The sequence below is a fragment of the Pomacea canaliculata genome, linkage group LG9 (assembly GCF_003073045.1).
Source record: "Pomacea canaliculata isolate SZHN2017 linkage group LG9, ASM307304v1, whole genome shotgun sequence".
In the NCBI taxonomy this organism is placed as follows: Eukaryota; Metazoa; Mollusca; class Gastropoda; order Architaenioglossa; family Ampullariidae; genus Pomacea; species Pomacea canaliculata.
In genome coordinates, this window is record NC_037598.1 from 16,537,408 (window position 1) to 16,557,488 (window position 20,081).

At 35.4% G+C, this 20,081-nt stretch overlaps 1 protein-coding gene across 1 annotated transcript; it reads right to left on the bottom strand.

Annotated features, from left to right (window-relative positions):
* Positions 1-76: 76 nt before the first annotated feature.
* Positions 77-18,557, bottom strand: LOC112572204 (uncharacterized protein C3orf67 homolog). The gene is made up of 23 exons (XM_025251775.1): positions 18,420-18,557; positions 16,524-16,580; positions 15,540-15,620; positions 14,890-14,983; positions 14,184-14,256; positions 13,079-13,193; positions 12,186-12,342; positions 11,270-11,361; positions 10,290-10,392; positions 9,957-10,054; positions 9,536-9,584; positions 8,886-9,107; positions 8,541-8,672; positions 8,051-8,071; positions 6,967-7,051; positions 6,427-6,526; positions 6,088-6,290; positions 5,437-5,683; positions 4,526-4,899; positions 4,072-4,114; positions 3,298-3,461; positions 2,710-2,825; positions 77-2,141 (listed from the first exon to the last, which is right to left on the bottom strand). The coding sequence occupies exons 2-23, from the start codon at positions 16,542-16,544 to the stop codon at positions 2,035-2,037; spliced, it is 2,697 nt and encodes an 898-aa protein (XP_025107560.1). The 5' UTR covers positions 16,545-16,580; positions 18,420-18,557; the 3' UTR covers positions 77-2,034.
* Between the last annotated feature and the right edge of the window lie 1,524 nt (positions 18,558-20,081).

Genomic DNA, 20,081 nt, shown 5'->3' on the forward strand with positions numbered 1-20,081 from the left:
GGACATCTAGAGCCAAACTGTATAGTTATAATTTAACCACGCAAAAAATGGGTGAAAAAGAACAAAAGACAGAATAAATTATTTTTACAGATTGTATTGGGAAGGGTTCTCTGCACATCACAAATATTGCATAGCTTATTTCTTTATTTCATTGCACAATAAACTGTAAATGTTTTAATCTCTCACTTTAAACATTACATACATTGACAAACATGTTTCATAACAATATTTCATACAATGATAATGCAGAACAATCATTTTTACCAATTTTTGAATATGAAGATGAAAGACAAAGGGCATTATCAACAAAGTGTATCTGACAATCAGCAACCATTTAACCCCAGAAGATCATAATGAAGAACACTGTTCTCAAGTTGTTTTTGTGCTAGACAAACCAAAGTTCTCCCTTTCATTCAATGTGTAGCAAGTATTCAGACCTAGTCCCTGCCAAGAATGCATACAATATGTTCAGACACAAGGAACTTTTGAAAAGTACCTTAAAGCTTATCTTTTCCAATAGTTAACAGGATTGACTTCTGCCTGATTGTGTTTTCATGCTGTGCATAGCTAGAAGCTACTAATTAGAACCTGTTACAATGTAAAAATTATTATCTTGGCAATATCTTACATGCTTGTAGATTCAATAAAGAAAACCTCCAAAATAATTAAACAAAACCTAATCCAAGGGACCTCTTATTGTTCTTAAAGCCATTCTTAATCTGAAAATCTCTTGTGCCACACTTAATCAAGGATACTACCAATGGCTAGACGTCATTGAATCATGTTACAATCTCTGGGTGCATGTTCCAAATAAACATTCAATAATGTAAGTAAGGAGCAACATCTAATATGGGAACCTATGCAGCGGGAAGGTTTGTGAATGAAAACTTAAGACCCCAATAACTGATTTATCTGGGAAGGTAGAAAGACACAGGCAGTTAAAGCAGGTAGGCTCAGTCCTCCATATGGCAAACCACCTACATTTCATTCACTATACCTCTGGAAACACCGACACTCAAAATTATCACTTGTTAATTTTCCAAAATATACAGTTTATGTGCAGCTGTATCATGTAATCCTATACTAGAAAGATTGGTGAACTCATCCTTTACTGTCAGGATCTGCCAAGTCAGACCAGTAAGGGACAGCACTGGAAGCATGGGAACCGAAGATAAACATTGCAGAGCAGTCCATTAAGGCTGGTTGTATCATACTGCATACTTTTAGAACAGAAGGAATTAAGCTACAGTTCCACATGAGAACAATACTTTTTACTTTAAAAAAAAAATACAAGTGAGGCTCATACCAGTCACAAAGGTCCATAAAAGATATAAAGCTAATAAAATTCACAGTAAAGGCAAGCTCTGTTTTTCCTTGTTATTTCCAAGCTTGTCTGTATGTCTGCACTTTAATCAGTCAAAAGAATTGACCACAAAGCACAGCATTTCTAGTACGAAGTCGCACAGAAAGCAGATTCTGAACAAACGTGGGTCACAGTTTTAGCAAAGAAGTAATCTTAATAAGTACCAGTACGTGCAGGTCTGTAGTACAGTAGTGTGTGTGCCTGTACATGCATGTTTATTAAACCTAGGATTCACCTTCCATTCCATGTTAAGACCATTCACTACAGCCAGGAGAAGTCAGAAGAACTATAGCACATAGTGTTTGAACAGAAAATACTGATTGCTGTTGCAGACGGCTTGCTATGATAACAGTGCACCTGGCCAACAATTTTATTTAAGCAGTTTACCATCTCCAACTCACAGCTCAGACAGCTGTCTTCATTTCACCAACTCTTTAAACTTGAGAAACCACTTCAGACTAATAGCACAATGTCATTAAAAATTATTTTACAAGTTTGATCAAATATCTGTTTCACCACTTTGGAATACTTGCACAGCACTTATCTTGGTTAAGTATCTCAATTTTACAAGTTCACAGTATTGATAATCAAAGTTGGCAAGAATGTCAAGAGATCAACTCATTGTACTTAAGTGTTTGGGTCATGGTAACAACTGAAGTCTAGATTAATCATCAAGTGACCAGCTCATAGTATTTAAGTGTGGTGGGGTCATAGTAACAATTCAGGTTTGAGTCAAACATAAGGTCCAATTCTTCTTCCTCCTCTCCTGCTGTGACTCCTGAATTTAAAAAAAAACAACTCAAAGTCACCATGGCCACTTCTCTTTATCTAACATTTAATGTCACAGTTAATAGGAAGAGCAAATTTATTCCAGAAAGTAAAGAAATAATCCAAAACAAGTAAAACAGACAAAAGAAATAACTCATACTTTTTTCTAAAATGGTGGCATCAATTTTTTCAAACGATGCAATTTTAAACAAGATGAACAAAATCCGAACCAATGCTCTCCACTGCCACAATCTAGCACTCTCCAGACGATTTGCTCCATAGCCAAATTTAATACTTCTAATTCAAGGTCTTACCCAGGAGCCAAAATAAGAAGAGAACCAAAAAACTTGCCCCAATGAACCTAGAGCTGAAACTAACGGTAAACTCCACCAACCCCCAAATTAACTTAAGAAGTTGCAATACCCAAATGTTGCAGAGGCCTTCAAGATTCATTCCTCATGTCTCAGAAACATTCATCATATCTAGAAGGAGGTCATAGTTCATAATAATCACAACACTTCTACAGTGATTGCCAACATAAACTGTTTGCTGTATGTGGGTTCTCTTCCCTTACTAACCTGAGAGTGTTTGTGGTGAAGTGTCCATAAGATTATCAACATGCTGTTGTAGGATGCCATGTGGATCATGGTCTGAAGGCAAAATGATGGGTGGGCTGAAAACACTGCTCCAGTCCCTAATCAAAGCAAAAAAATATATTTAGTCAAGCATTCTCTAACATCAGGGTGAAAATTATTGCAAAATGTGGCTAACTCGTCATGCATGCAGAAAGACCTTTTTTTTTTTCTCCTGATAAACAAAATGCTATGACGATCTGTTCCCCAACAATAGTGCAGGTTAAATGTTGGTGTTTTACTTTAATTAAGTCAGCAACACAGGCTTTAACACAGCAAGCTCATCCAATCCCATAGACAAAGGCGCCACATACACAAACAGTATATGTTTGAGGAAACATTCAAACCCCAAATCCTCACTGTCTTGATGATAAACACTTTAACAATCCACCACCAGTTGACTCTTCAACTAAGAAGAGCCCAAAATAGTCATAAACAGAAAACTGTCTGTTCTATATCTCCAGCTGCTACCTGCATCAGTAATAATTTCTTAATGAAAAGGCCTTTATACGTTTCAGAGTGCAAGCAGTTTACCTAGGGTTTGAAGATGTTAATGTATCACTGCTAAGCCGGGATTTCATCTCCTCTTGATAGTTGTGGACCATCTGATGAGGTGCCTGGTCAGAATACGCAAGAAATTTGTTTGTGAAAAATGTCACAGCATAAAGTAAAAGACCTATGTGGCACTTTAAATACATTTTTTAAAACACTGCAGTTTGAGTAAAATTCAAATGGATTTAAATATATATGAATCTTAGTCATTACACAACACACTAAAATAATCACAATGCCACTTCCAGAGTGCTAACATTTGCTAATTTTTTTCTGGTTGTGCTTAAAGAAATTTTTTTTATTGTAGAAAAACTGAGTGTTCTAGAGCAGGAACTGCTGTATTCAAAAGCAGAATGCATTCTCTATAATTGAACTTCTATCAAAATCTATTTACTTTTAAAAATACATGAAAAAGAAGCAAACATGTTATTTCTAGTTCTCAGCTGACATGAAACTCGAATGTTTCATCAGGCTGCAGTCTGATGATAAAAAGGATGAACAGCAGTAATCATTTTTAATAATTAAAATGCAATAAATTTCTGCCCCAAAACTGATGATGTAAATGGTGGTGTGCTCAATCAAATCAAATTGTATGCTTTTCTCTAAGGTACTTTTATCTACTGGGGACACTTTTTCGACATAACAGGGCAACATTTTTCACAAAAGATATTGAAAATGAGATTAATCTTGGTTTGAGACAAGAACAACCGATTCATGCAGACATTATTGTTTATAAGTTTTGTATTACAAATATACCATTTTCCTTCGGACAGCTACTTCTTTAAGTATGACTTCATAACTGAGTTTATAGAATCACTTATATACCACTGATTCCTTTAACTTGTCCTAGGCTGTGCATGAGAATAATCATCCATTTGTGAAAGGTAGCATTATGCTGTTCTCCAGATATCATATTTACTTTACTCCTCAAAAATAGTGGTTTTTCACATCCCACTACAGCCATCAAATTCAAAACTCAAAAAATAGCTACCCAAAAAAAACAAAGACTAAAGTTTCTACTAAGTGAAACTTTGCAATGGTAACACAATAAAAATGACAAATGTCTTTTAACTAAGAGTAACTGCAAAATTTCAATAAGTAGAAACTTTGGTGTTTATTGAGTAAAGACATTTATCATTTTTATTGTAGTCTTGCGATTCAACTTCTTATTGCGAGCAATAAATTTTTGTTACCATTGCAAAACTCTCACCATTCAATAAGAAACCTTATTAAGATACCCATAATGTTTAGTGTATGAAGACTGCTAGTACATGTAAGAATTTTAAAAACAAAGGAAAAGTAACTGACAGGTGCCTTCCATGTGCTGAAACTCGTATCATCATCACTGGTCGTGGCAGGTGATTCACTGTAGATATGCTGACTGGAGTGTAGGCCCGCCCCATGGACATGCAGTCTACAAGGATTGGGATTTACAGATTTGGCATTAGAAGAAAGTTGCAGAGATGGCTGAGAAATATCCTCCATTTCATCCTCCTCATGCTGGCGCATGCTGGCAAACATGCGAGCTTCAAAAGACTCCGTCACTTCCGCCATTTGATACTTTGTGAAGTCATAAGCTTTTTGCTGTGCACATAAAATTAAAATCGAAATTGTTACAGTTCCACTGGTCTGTAGTATTTAGACACCAAATAATTTATGGAATTCCTCCCCTTCACTTGCAATCTAAGATGTTAAGCAAAAGCACTGAATTTGACCAACAATTGTTCTCTTCTAAGAAAAAGCCATCCACACAGCCAGGGAAGCCATGACACAGATTTAATCATGTCAAAGTGAAAATAGTTCCAATAATGTCAAAGAAGAACTTGAAAGAAAGTTAATTCATGGTATTCAGTGTTCAAAATAAGCTACAGTAAAACCTCCCAGCTATGATTCACTAAAATCAAGTCATAACAGAGAGATTAGGGAAATCAACCATTGTGAACAATTTTAGGGGTCACAATTTATAAGGTCTTAATTTATATAGGTGGTTTTACTGCACTATCATTATTAAAAGTCTTGTTTTGTTCAGTCCTCACTCATCATGCACTGCAAAGATTAGGATTACAGGCACAGAAAACTTTACACATTGTCCAAAAAAAAAGAGTGGAGCTAAATACATACTCTTGCCTTAGTAATATGATGTGAGTTTTCGTCAACTTGAGGTGTGATCTCACGCACGGACTTGCGGCTTCTGCGAAGTGTCTGGGCTGTTGTAACATGCCTTCTCTTTTGGGGACTATTAGCTTCTTCCGCATAAAGACTGGGATTGAATGGGGGTTGCTTGAAATCAGGGCTACCTGATGCTTTGGGCAGACCAGTAGCTCTTGCCCAGGATGCACTGCTCCTGTCCACCTGGCTACCACTTAATCTGTCCAATATAAGGCAGCCAAATCATCACTTTTATTCAGAGTCAAGAGACACTGAAAAATAATTTAGGTGTCAAAACAGGTCACTGCAAGTGATGTTCTGAGCTAACACTTTTGACATAAAATTCTGGGTATGGGTAAGGCCACATAAAATCCTGAACCCAAGAAACACTTAGGATTAGCATTAAGAAGTTAAGCAGGTTAAGAAATCAGCATCCAACAAGCTAATTAAAAAAATGTAGGCGATTCATATACAAACAATATTTTTTTGAAAAAAGTATATGGAATAAAATTTACGAAATAAATGCTGTGCATAATTTGAATAGTTTGTATTTAAAGCCAAAAATCCATTAATTCTTTAATTAAAATAATAAAATTAATGAACCATAATGCCAAGAAGATACACCTTGTCTTGGGGCTATCTGATACTGAGGGACTACTAATGAGTCCTGATGTCTGGGATCGAATTTTGAAAAAAGTGTCTTCCTCATCACTGCTGGTCTGACCACTGTGAAAGTCATCCTCAGGCCGTGCTCCTCGGGATGATAAAATCTCTGACGTTGATCTCTGAACATTAGACCTCAAACCTTTTACATAATTCTTTCTGACCTGAGAAAAGATACACAAGCCAGGAAACAAATGTTTAGTATATGTTTATAACCTGAAAACATGGAACATTATCTGTGTGCATATATATATAGAAAAATAGAAAAGTCAAATATTCTGCTTCTTCCATTCTACGCACCTGCTCTTGGTCTGGAGCACTGGAAGAAACATTTCTGTGTGGTGCTCGCATAGGACGGGAAACAAATACATGAAGCTTGTTGGTATCACTGGAACATTCACTGAAACAGGGTTTCGCCTGAATTTTTACAACTGTAGCCAAGAGACACCAACAGTAAACTACTGCCATATACACCACAAAGTGACATGGCTTCACATTCACGAAGTGAACACAACTAGGTTAGATTTTTTTAAATCACACCAAATGACAAAATGATTTAAAATAAAAATAATTCTGAAATGTATAGAATATTTTTCTGGAATGTGAAGATTGTACAAGTTGGATTTCTAGATTGCTGTGATATTGAAGTCAGTGCATAAATACTAGGGAAGTGAATTTTTGGAGTGCAAATTAAAATAGAGGCAAAGACGTCATGAACATCGCAGTTGTCTCCAGCAAACAATTAAGCTTTACTTCAATGTTTCTCATTTGTGTCTAACAGCTACTTCAAGTAACAGTTACTAAAAGTAAATATCTATAAACTTGCAGGTGATAACTCACTCATCACTTTCTTCATATTCTCCAGCTGGGGAATCTTCACCACTACTCTCAGAACTGGGATTTGTGTCAGCAGTGAAACTCCATTCTTTAAGAGGGCAATGACATCACTTACAGAATCACCTATATCTGGGTGTGATCTCTCCTCCAACTCTGCAAAACACACACATGCATATGTAAGTAGACTACAAAGGTTGATAAATAAATATAGTGTTATTGCTGTTACATGATGTTATCTCAATGGATTTTGAAAAGCTTTAAGACAGTAAGTTCCTCTTTTCATAAGCTTTAGGGAGCTCACCAGGGAATATTCTAGCTGCTTTACAGCATGTGAATAATACTTCAACCAGGATCTGAATGATGATCACATAAGGTTCAACAAATCTTCAGTTTACAGCACATAAACGGAAGGTCACTGCACACACATCTGCAAAAATACCACAGCTGGTATACATCAGAATAATTCTTCAGGCACTATAAAAAGTATTTTATCATGTTCCCTCATGTTGTCCCCAACCTGAGTTTGATGACAATAATGACTGTATAGCAGAGCAGTTGGCTGATGTCTTTGTCTTCATCTCCCATGCTTTGTCCTTCATTCAAAATTACCAGCTCTTCCCTCTTTATTTAATGCCACTTAATGCCCTGTAGTTTGCTAATCCAGTCATAATCTTCGTTTTCCTCTTGCTGAACATGTCACTTTTTAGGCCAAATCTTCCTACTGTTGCATTCCTTTTTTCTAATACAGAATTTACAAATTTTAAGTTTTAGTAATTTTGAATCAATTGGCTCAAATACAAATCAGAAAGTCAAACTGTTGTGTCTCCGTAATGCAATTCAAATCTTGATACACCAAAAGGCAATGTTTCCATCTCTGATCAATGTAGAGTACAACTCACCACTGTTTGACTGTGTCGATCCTTCTGTTCCTTTGTGAGAATGGCCAATGTTCAGCAAGAAGTGCTTGTGAGAGCTACCTGTTTGGTTTGAAGAGACATCTGCACTACTACTGTTAATGTAAGCTGGGGCATTCACAGCTACCCTGCGCTGCTTAAATGTGATGAAGTAGAGTTCTTTGATGAGATACCACTATCTTCACCAGTTCCTTCTGAAAATAAAAATCAGGAACAATCTTGCAAGTATTTTTATGTTGTGGAACAGGAAACTGGAAAAGAAAAAATGAAAAATGGAAAAAAAGACTATGGAAATAATAAGATTTCAAGTCAAACTGAATATGGTATAGTCATCAAAAGCAAAGTCAGCTCCCAAAAAAGCATACAAAAACAAGAATTAATTACTGCAATATAATATCAGTCAATAAATTTTCTACTTTCACAGCATGTAATAATAACAAGTTCCTCCAAGGTAGCATAATACATGAAATGCATGACTGATTTTTCTATTTTTATTGGCATGCAATTTTGAAAAAGATAATGAGATATCGCATAATAGGGCATGTTCACTACATTTATGAACATTAAGCAATAAATAAAATGGTAATTAAGATAAAATTATAATTAAAAATTCAGATTCATTTTCCCAATGATTCTACCACGTATTTGAATCTCTGTCCTTACTGCTGTGGTTGGTAACAATGTTGCTAACAGCTGTACTTGTGTTCAAGGACTTCACTCGATGGTAGCGCCTTACACGGTCAGTTGATGGCTCTCTTGGAGGATGAGGAGTCACCATGTGTGAGTGACTGATGCCTGAAAAAAGCTGACAGATATAATTTTCTACAAGAGGACAATTTTAAATAAGTGTTTAATATGAGTTAAAATCAAGAAATTGTATCAAGTATACATAGTTCATTTAATTCCAACATTCTGTTTCATTATGCTCTGCATGGAATGGGTAATGGTTAACAGTAATGATTTACTAGCATGGAGCTATATCAGGTATGCTATAAAATTCTGATATACCAGGTTCTGAATTCTGGAGATGTTCACTGCCATTAATGGCCAAAGTGGACTGATGCTCTTCTTGTGCAGACACCTCTGACTGCTGGTCACAGTACACAGATGTCGAGCGTCTAGACACACCAGTCTTGGAAACACGTGCCTGTTCCCTGCTACTTTCTCTGACCGTCAACAAGCCACCCTGGTTTGACTCATTCTCCTGCATATATCCACTTCCACTGCTGCCTGTACATAGGAATCGTCTACAAATATTTCTTGCAATCAACCTATCGGAACATGTGTAAATACTCTGGTAGTATAGTTGCTGCACTTGCAACTGTTAACAAGGAATCAGTTTTTAAATGTAATCTTTTAAAAGTGCTTGGACAGGCTATGGCTCTTCATTGAAAAAATACAAGGTCAAATAAAAGATAATGCCACCAAAAAGACTCACTTTTATTTCTTAATAAGTAAATTATGACTACAAGCATATAAATCAGTGCTACATTACTGAATAGAAGCAAAACTAAATTCATATTACTTCATCAAAAAATCTAGTAAATAATATAATTTGATAAGCATTGAAAACATTATTAAACATTTAATAAAGATACCAGCAAATCATATAATTTGATCAGCATTAGCAATATTTAACCAGAGTTCACTTAACCTACCATCTGCAGGAGTTAGTGAAGAACGGAAGCTCCTGCTGGTATTTAAGCCCTGGAGACACACAAGATCTCAAGCATGCTGTTCCTCTAACAATCACCAATATAAGGAAAATCAATGTCTTGCAATATGCCAAACCTAAACATGAGGAATTGATCATCAAATTACTATGTTGTGAAATATTCTTAGGGAGGGAAAAAACTGTACAATCATGTCATCAGTTGAAGAAAGTGCTGAGATGCATGTGCTAAGACTTCAAGCTCATTTTATGAGGTAATAATGTGAAGCAGCAATCATACATACTGTAACATTTATAACTATTTTATGACTTTTTGACCTGTAAATGTGATCTTTGAACTAAAACTTATCTAGCCATGGCTGAAGAATGCCTGTAATTCAGTAGAATGAAAATATTAGCAATCTCACCGTGTGTGCAGACTTCCTGCTGCTTTCTGGTGGCGGTGCATTTATTTTTGATCCAAATGCAATGTGAAAAGACCCTTTATTACCACTTGAGTTCAAGTCTTGAAAGAAAAATTTTGTTACAATTGAAAACATAGAGACACTTTTTTTTTAACAGAGAAACTCTTAAAAACCAAAAGAATTAAAAACATATATAACATGGTTGTACAAAATATGAACATGTAACTTACCCTCTACTGTATGACCTTTTTCTTTTTAATATTTCATATAGCATCCATTAATTAGCTGCCTTAAGCGCACAATGAAATCAAGTTCATAAAAAAGGTTTCTACACACCCAGGTCAAGCATGGACCCTGGTCGAAGCTGTTCGCTTAAACCAAGCACTTTGCTGTCCTTTTGTCTGTCAGCGTTCTTGATCATCTTGCTCACAGTCAGTACCTAAACAATACTATAGCACTGTCCATGTTCTCTTGGATTTCATTCCAATAATTACATGTGATGACTTTGAAATGTGCAAAAAGATTTGTGCAGAAAGTTTTAAACATCCAATGTCACTTTTATAAACTTTCTCCTTTTCTTCCTCTTGTGTGTCAGGCTATTGGCTGAATTTATCCACTTATGCCTTAAAATTACAAAAGTTTGTGGACTGGTAAATTACTTACTTAAATACTTATAAAATATAAGTTGTAGCATGCACAGCAATTTTCTCTGTGGATGTGATATATACTCATTGATCTTTTTCCTAAGAAGCAAACAAATGAAACTCATTCTGGCAAATTGCTACTTTAGTGAAATGATGAATTAAGAAAAATATAACTCACTACAGAAGAACTTGATTAAGAGACAGTAGAATGCATTCTATAATTATAGAAATTAAACACAGAATGAACTGTGTGGCAAGTCTGCATTCTATAATTATGAAATTAATTTATAGAAGTAGAATGCATTCTATAATTATAAAATGAATTCCATAGCTAGTAGAATTTTATTTTTTTTAAAAGTCCCCTCTTGGAATTCTATAAAAAATGAAGTTGTGTTATCTCCCTAGATGTGTAATGACACACATCACCTTAGAATCCCCAAAATGCTGTCTACCCAATATCTATACTGTGCTATTTTCAAATTATAGCACTTATGCCAGTGTGTTTTACTAATTTAATATGATAGCTTCTTTTCTATGAATCTGTAAATCTGGAGATACCATAACTGAGAATAATAACTTCAGTTTACATAGTTCAAATAGGAGAGGGATGAAAAAAAGGGCCCCTGAAATCACAGATCAGCAGATCTCCTGATGTAAGTATGATGTCCATACCTGAGTGCACTGTGGGATATCTGGAGCCATCTGCACCTGTTTTGGCACTAGCTCAACCTCCCCTGTATTGTTAGATGGAACACCATACATCTCTGCAGAAATAAAATAATCCTGCATTGACAAGAAATTCAATTCAATTCAAAGCCATTATGCAAGAAAAATAATGCATATATAACCATAACGTTCAAGCACTGACAATGAAACTCGTTGCCTTTAGCATTTTTATAGTGCCGATCGTTGGCACCAAGTCATCATAATGACTCCGCACTTTCACAAAACACAATTACTAGTAGTGATAACACTATATCTGAAGCTATCAGTTCACATCAAATCTCAGTATTCAAAATAAAATACTGGTTTGTTCGCAAGTTTAGAAAATGTGATCGTATTGCGCGTCTTCTCCACTGATTACGCTGGCTGCCCATTCGAGCTCAAATCAACTACAAACTAGCTATGGTCTGCCATAGCTGCTTTCCCTTTTCTTCTGCATCCTGTTACCTCCTCTCATCAGTAGATCCAGCATTTTATTTCTTTCAAAGGGCTAAGCCAAAAGCTTTGTGAGCCCTTGTTCCTACATGCTAGAATAGTCTGACTTTATTTATACCAAAGCTCTATAAGGAAGAAAGGGTTAGAACCACACAGCACAACATCAATATCAAACAATAATACCATCACATATTCATATCTACCACACCAGAGAGACCTCCATACAATCATAATTCAGACCTGCATATAGTCTCAATTTATTCACACATGGCAGCATTCAGAAGTCACATGGTTGAAACAACAAAGGACAATGTTGGTCCTGCATGCAGAATCAATGGCCTAACAGGAGCTAACAAAACACTCATTTTTTTAATGTTTATGTGATCAATTAAATCATGAAAAAAGTTTACAAGAAGCCTTTTATTCCCACCATAATCATTAGTTGTATCTGGAGGCTGAGACTTCATGGTGAAGATCCGCCGCAGCTTACAATTAGCTGCCACAGTAATGTGGTCAACAGCACGAAACGTTTGACCAGTCCATATCTCCCCCACCAAAGACACCATGTCCACACACAAATTTAGCCACTGGACACAGGCAACAAAAAGACACCAAATATATTCTTCCACTCAAAGGATACCATACATTCTGGAAGCAAAATATGTGAAGCATTGAAGCATATGACCAAGTGGCACATCAGTCTGAGTGCATATGTGATAAAGACAGATGGATAGCAGTACAGAGAGAATGCTACCGCACAAAAGTGACAGAGACAGATATGCTTTACAGTGTATAAACATATAACCCAGCTCATAATTACATACATAGTAGCTTGCTCAACAGCCTGTGTGGCAATATAAAAGTCTGAATACAAGCTACAGATTTTGTAGTTGTAAAGTTTTCAGGAACCAATCTGTGAAAGTGTACATGACTAATATTTACTTAACAGAAAACTTGGAGGTTTAAGTTCAATGGGAAAGTTAATTTATGGAGAAAAATATGACACTTCTTTGTACATTCATTTTTTTCTCGTAAAAAATATAATATGTGCTGTTAATTCTGGATCCGCTATGGGTATATGATGACTAAGTAAAACTCTGAGTTGAATGCTACACAAATCAACCAAATCCTCCACGAATATCTTGTTTATATATCCATAAAATATATTCTTAAAATGCCACTGTCTGTTCAATCCAGATTAGATCATAAACAGAATGCGTAGATTAAATGTATTCTTCACGTAATTATTGTGCTGCCTTCTATGACACTAGGGAAAACTCTTTTAATAGGTTTCTATTATCCAAGACAACCAAGAAATCTCACCACAGCACGACGAACAACAGCCAGTGGGAGACGAGCATGTAGAGGAGTGACATGTATCTCCTTCTGTGCTGTAGACAGCTGAATGCGCCTTTTGTTGTTAGCCATGTCACATACACTGCCAGAGAGACACAAGCAATGACAAAGAAGAGCAATTAAAAATTATACACCAGAACTGTTCATCTTCAATTTAGAAGTTAATACCCTATCCTTCATAAACAACAAAAGAGGCTTTCTAAGATAAACTGTTTCAGGAATCTAGGATGAGAAAAGATGCAATACAATGTAGTACTCAGAAAAAAAATGAAGGACAACAAAATAATGACAAGGAAAATAATAACTTTTTTTACACAACATCAAAACTTTGGTGGCAGGTCCCCTTATTTGTATTCAGAAAAAAATCTACAACAGTAGGTTATATGCTGCTGATAATATAAGTGCACATTTATTGACCTGCAGCTCACAATATAAGCATTTAGCCATGATCATTTAAGCTTCCTATGCCAAAAATATCAACATCCCTGAACCTAAAAGCAGTAAATTGATTGGTCCTGATTTGACATTAACAATGAACAATATAAAGAAGGGATAGAAACACCATCGCAAAAATAGACTAATGAAAATATGGAAAACTGCACAAGTACAAAGAATGCAAGATGAACAGGAGGGTTGGGGAAAAAAATCTGCATTTATAATAGGTATTAGTGGAAGAAGATTAAATGCCTGTGACATTGACATGCTACAAAAGCTTGGAGCAAGGTATTCCAAAAAGGAATGCCCAAACACTTCTCTAAAGTCTGAAAAGACTTCATTAACTCTCATCAGTCAGCAAATGGCAATACTAAGCCACCAGTTGGAAAAACAGTAAACACAAGCCCTATGCTACGTGTAGTTGGCAATGTAGCACAATACTACATCTGTCTTCTATGACCATGTCCACCACCAATAGGGAACTCAAAACTAATGGTTTAGTGGGGTGCAGACCTGTACAAAGGTCTACAGGTAATAAACACACGATTCTAACTCTCTCTCTCTGATTGCACCCTTGAAATAGAAATGTACTCATGTAACATATATGACATCAATGAAGATTTTTCAGGCTACTTACCCAATTTCCATTGAGAAATCCTGACCCTTTGTTAAGTACACCTGGAAGATCAGGTATCTCTGTACAAGCAAAACTGCAAGCAAACACAAAATAACAGCCCTTTTCTGGATTATCACTTTATTCTTGTCAACATTTCTGCATGATGAGCTTTGTAACAGAATACCTGTGACGTTAATAAATTCACAATTTTTACCAAAGTTAGCACCAATACAGTGAAAGGAAAGGAAAAACAGCTATATATATGTTACCAAAACCACACACAATGAAATCAACAGTTCATTCTTTTCGTATACGCCACAATATTTGGCATTATATTATACTTTGTATTATGGTATAAAGACATTAAAACTGATGCAGGTGGGTTCCAATTTAGAGATAACTTTTTATTCTAATTAGATGCTCTTTTACCATATAAAACTGTTATTTACCTTTGAAGGGTCAAGTACAACTTTCTGATTAAGTCAGTTCACTGTAATTCTGTGTCAGTTCCGTAACTTCATTAAGGAGTACATAATAAGTAGAGGAAAATACAACCTTCGCTACATTTTTAATTTTGATCCTTCTATCTTATAAACTCTTTCTAACTCAAGCAGAGGTAGAGTTTTTTTTCTTCTTTAAATTCACCTAAAATCCTGAAAAAGTACACTTTCACAAACAACAAAAGGACAAATACCCTGAATGATTTAACAATGCTTATTATACTCACCAGACTGCTTACTGTCTTTAGGTATATGCATCTTTGTTGTTGACGGTGTGCCTTCAAGCACATATACAAACCCTTTCACTTCCTTTTCAAAAACCTGTTATAAAATATTAATGGTGACTGTCATATAAATAATAGCTGACACTTTGAATCTCAATTTATCTCATCTTTCACAATACAAAAACAAAAATACAAAATATTATTAACCCATTTTAGGAAACTATCCGTGTCTGCCCATAGTAACATTAGAACACCACGTTACACAAAACATAAACATTGGGTATAAAAAGAACACAAAATGTCTACATCCAAGTATAAATAAATATAAATAATAAATAAATAGTACATTTGTATAGTACATTTTTCTAGCATCAGCCAGACCCAAGGTGCTTTACATATAGGCATGCAAGCACATCATATTAATTTATACATATAATAATTACATAATATAATATTAACACATCATATTAATAGAAAAAGTAAAAAGTTCTAATTGACATATAAAACAGCATCTGCTACTCTGTGGCAGACACAATAGAAGATGGAGAAGATGGGGAATTGAGGAAAAGGCAGAAGAACTCACTAGTTGTTGCTGAATATTAACAGCATATTTACACATGAATTAACTATCAATGCAAATGCCACTGACGTACCTTTTTTACTCCTGACCCAATTTTCCAATGATTTATGAGTTCTTTTCCCTGAGGACTGAAAATCTCAAAGTATGGTCCACCCTAAGTCCAAAATAAAATATAGCATTTGTTATGTAGGGGAATCATAAATTCCTCTACCAAAAAGAAACAAAAAGCACATTAATGCTACTAATAAGTTATATAACATATATAAGTTGTATAGTTATTACAATGCATTTTCTTGACCTCTATATATATATAAAAACAAGAACAAGAGAAAATAAGGCAAGTAACTTCCGACTAGCCCATAAATCTCAATTTCTTTTCATACCTTAGTTGAAAGACTAAATAAAATCAAGTAGTGGTCCTTAAGTTCAAAAATCAATAAAGCATAACCAATCATAGGTCATAGTTCAAGGAAATACCAATCTGAAAATCTTTGCCCTTTATTATAATTCTCTCAAATGAATAAGTCTAATTCCTTTGATCAGAACTGTCTTGTCAAACTTTTTGCCACGAGAAATAAGAAAACAATGAGACAGCAAGTAAATCTGATCTCTAAACTATTTCTGGTATGATTATATAATCTCCAAAATATCAGCAAGATCACAATACTCGACATGAGCGTTTTTTGGAAGAAGATGAATGCCATCAGCATAGATGCAGTCACTACAGCTCAGTATCACTAACAAAATATCTCTTTCCCCACATTATGATCTTCTGGTCAGCAAACCTTTCCAAATGCTGATCCCTCTGTTTGAACACTCTCCCCTTGCCACTCTGCCAGGCTGCCTCTTTAAATTGTTTCAAGAGGCAGCTTAAAGCTCACCTCTTTAAAATGAATTTTAAACTCTGCAGCATCTTGAAGTGTACTTGTAAGATTAATGAGCTTTTCAAGTCTCATAAACTTAACTACAAAAATAGTATATGCTATTTTTGACACTTAAATTAACCTTTTTATCAGTTAAAAAGAACCATACTGGTGCAGCAACTACAAAACCAAACCTGATACTCATTCTTGAACATGGTGTGTATTCTGCTGACACAGTCCTGAATTCACAACTGTAAAAGATTCAAAAGAAAACAATGGTCAAAAGTTTCTACAGTTAACAATACTTAGTATTGTTAGCAAGATCTATATATATATAAGCACAAATCTTAGCACAAGTCCCTATAGGTACAGCTGAACGTGTGTGAATGGCTACTTTCCCAAAGGGACCACCAGTCTGAAGTCACCATTCAAACAATGGACTTTTTACTACAAGGGAAGAGATTGACTATCATTCCATCACGCATATGAAGCTTTGTAAGCAGACATCTCTAAAAGGGAAGAGACATTTAGGGTGAGAAGAACTGATGATGTGTGGAAATGAAAGGAATCAGAGAAGTTGACTAGCACCACTATTAACCTCGTGAAGTATCGGTTTCAAATAGCAGTGGAGAAGGGACCTATCGCAGCACATGTTATAATCATTCTGGTGTGGTGTAGTCTGGACACTTCAAGAAACAAACAAAAGGAGTTGATTGCAATTGCTGTGGACCACTGACAAGTCTTCAAACATCTGAGCTAGGGAGGAGTCACTCGTTTTTGAGACAGGAAAAGAGTAAAATCACTGCCATGTGGATAACACAGATTACAATCTGAAGATAATCCAATCACAAAAAAGGCATCAAGGATGCATCAAGGATCATTAGTTCCTTTTCTGATCCAAGAATCTGTCTTTTTTATTTTCTCCCTTGTCTCTTCTGTCAGTCTTTCCATTTTTCAATAATTTTTCTGATCAATTTCAGGTTCAAGGACCATCTCTCTCAACCTCAGTTTCTCCAGAGTAGTGGCATATCAATACCTACACTTTCAATCTCAAGGACGGTCATTGTAGACAAGTTTGACTGTACATACATGCAAGTATGTGTCCTGCTTTGAGTATCCAGTCTAAATATTATGTGAAGTGTACCATGTTTTATATTGTGCTGCAATAAGAGAAGGGGACAGGCTATAGCAGAGCATTAAATAGCACAATGATACAAAGTAAAATTGACAGATTGCAAGAGTGGTGTGAAAAGTGGTAATTATATTTCAGTATATTAAACCAAGGAGTTATGGATATAGGTAAAAATAATCCAATATGTACATATGAAATAATCATGGTATATGAGCCTCAGATAATAACCCTTTTATTAAAACTTTTTGTTAAAAGCATTTGATTTGGAGTCAATTTTGATTATAAGTTGTCTTTAGACTCGCACATCCAAATAGTGGTAGGCAAGGCAATCAAATGGTTGGCATCATTAGGAGGAAATTTACCCTTCTGGACAGAGAGACATTTCTTTGTTTTTTTTTGTTTTTTTTAAAGCATTTGTGTGTCCACATTGGGAATATGCCAATGTGATCTGGTGTCTATCCCTGTAAAGACGATCATTATTTATGGAAAGTGCACAGACATGCTACTAAATTGCTAGTAAAATGTAGAAATATGTCTTACACCGAGAGTACTTACGATTCCACAAGGAAAATCAGGATACACTTTATTCAAAAAGTTTAAGATATTTCATGGATGGGAAAATCTCTTTTACGGTTTTGATAGATAATAAAATATGCACGTGAAACTCAGATCCCGACTTGATTAAAGTGACTTTAAGTGGGGATATTACGCAGGCCGCCGCTAGACCTTATGGCAATTGACAGCCAGTCACCATAATATACAACTACCATCACCTTTGCTACTTCCACGACGGATCGACGTGCAAGTTAGTGCTACGACTACTGGAGAACCTGTCGACTCATTCAGTGAAGTGGTTACGATCTCTTTTGCTATGATAATATAATATAATGCCAAATATTTATTTTCAAAAGTACTCTTCACATTCTGCTTTATATCACTCCGAAGTTTGATGGCTTACATTTTTATGGTGCTACTTCAGAATACTCTCTTACGCGACGCGTTCCCGTCCATGCCTTGTTGCCATCGAAATCTGAACCAATCAGTGTTAACGTTACAATGTCTTGAAATAAACACACGCAAGGAAGTTTAAACTACCTGACAGTTCATTGGACGTACTATAACCTTATGGAGTTAAAATTTTAAAACAACTCTCCACGAAACAAACATTTATACACGTTGTATGCACATCGGTTCATATTTAATTTATTGTTCATTAATTTTAAAGTATTGAACAGATTATTTTTTTAATTTTAAAACATTTACTGTCACCTTAAAAATACAAAACAAAAGTTTTTTTAAAATTTTCACTCGCCGATGACATCTTCACGTTGACCTCGTTGTGCACGTATTTCAGGCTTCACCCGTCAACGCAAAGCCTTTGACATGTCTGGCAGAGAAGGTGATGACTGACAACTTGTGTTTTATTTCGTAAGATAACTCTGTGTAGTGACAAAGCTATCAGGGTGACCAGAAACGAGGCGAACGATGTATTCATTGATTCTGTGAAGCGTAATTTTTAAAAAGAAGCTCTGCCGTTGACTCGTGACAACTACTCCACTGAATATTCGTTTTGTTTCTCATTTTCTCTAGCCTACACATAGGCATCACTCCGATATAGCAAAGATTCTAGGAAATTATAATACTGGTAGACCTAAATCATTGTTTTCTTATTAATCATTTGCTGATTAGGACATGAGACATCCTGCATTGATTTAGATAAATTCTTTAATTTAATATATAGTGACAACTTATTTCATCTTGAGAGAATTAGTGTTGCACGAAACCGAAATGGCAATGGATTTCAAACTTATAAATCTTAATTATCAAGTTCCCTGCTGGCATTCAGAAATTTCATCAGCATGTTAATTTCATAGTTTTTCCTTTGCTGTAACTATTATGAATAGTGATATATATATAAACAGCAGGAAATCTATAGAAGAATACAAATATGCTTGTAAAATGGTAGGTTGTTTGTGGACAGTTTATCTTCCCATTCATTTGAAAACCTAGGAGCAGGTAGGCAATTCTCTGAGACAAAAGGGTGTCTTTCTGTATTCTGTTAGAGAATTTAAAGGTACAGGAGTTTCAAATCAGTTGGAAAAGAAGGTAGAATAGAGTAGATAAAGACACCGGTCAGCATCATTAAAAAAAATTAATTCATTACAAAGATTACTTTGTAAAAATATTTGCGTGATCAGCATGAGCTGTGGATTTTAAATTCATTATAACCATTCCCAAAGATTGTGGAAAAGCCTTGTTTGGTGATACAGGGCCGAAATGTTTGTACTGCCTGAGTTTCTGTTGTAAACTTCTAGTCACTACAATCCTTAGGTGACAGATGGCTTATATCTTTGCCACCAGTCTACACCATCACGTCTTAACAAAATATTTTAACTGCATTTTATTCCTGTTCAATAGGAGGTAAGAAAAAGCCCCTGAAACAGCCTAAAAAGGATTCATCTGAATTAGATGAGGTATGGTTTTACAATTAGAAATAGTCAAAGATTTGTAGATTAAAGTATTTCTTGAGTTTGCTTTGATTAGTGCATGGCCAACACAGATATTATCCTCATGTTAATAATTCTATTTGAATGCATATAGCTTTCTCCCAACCTGTTCT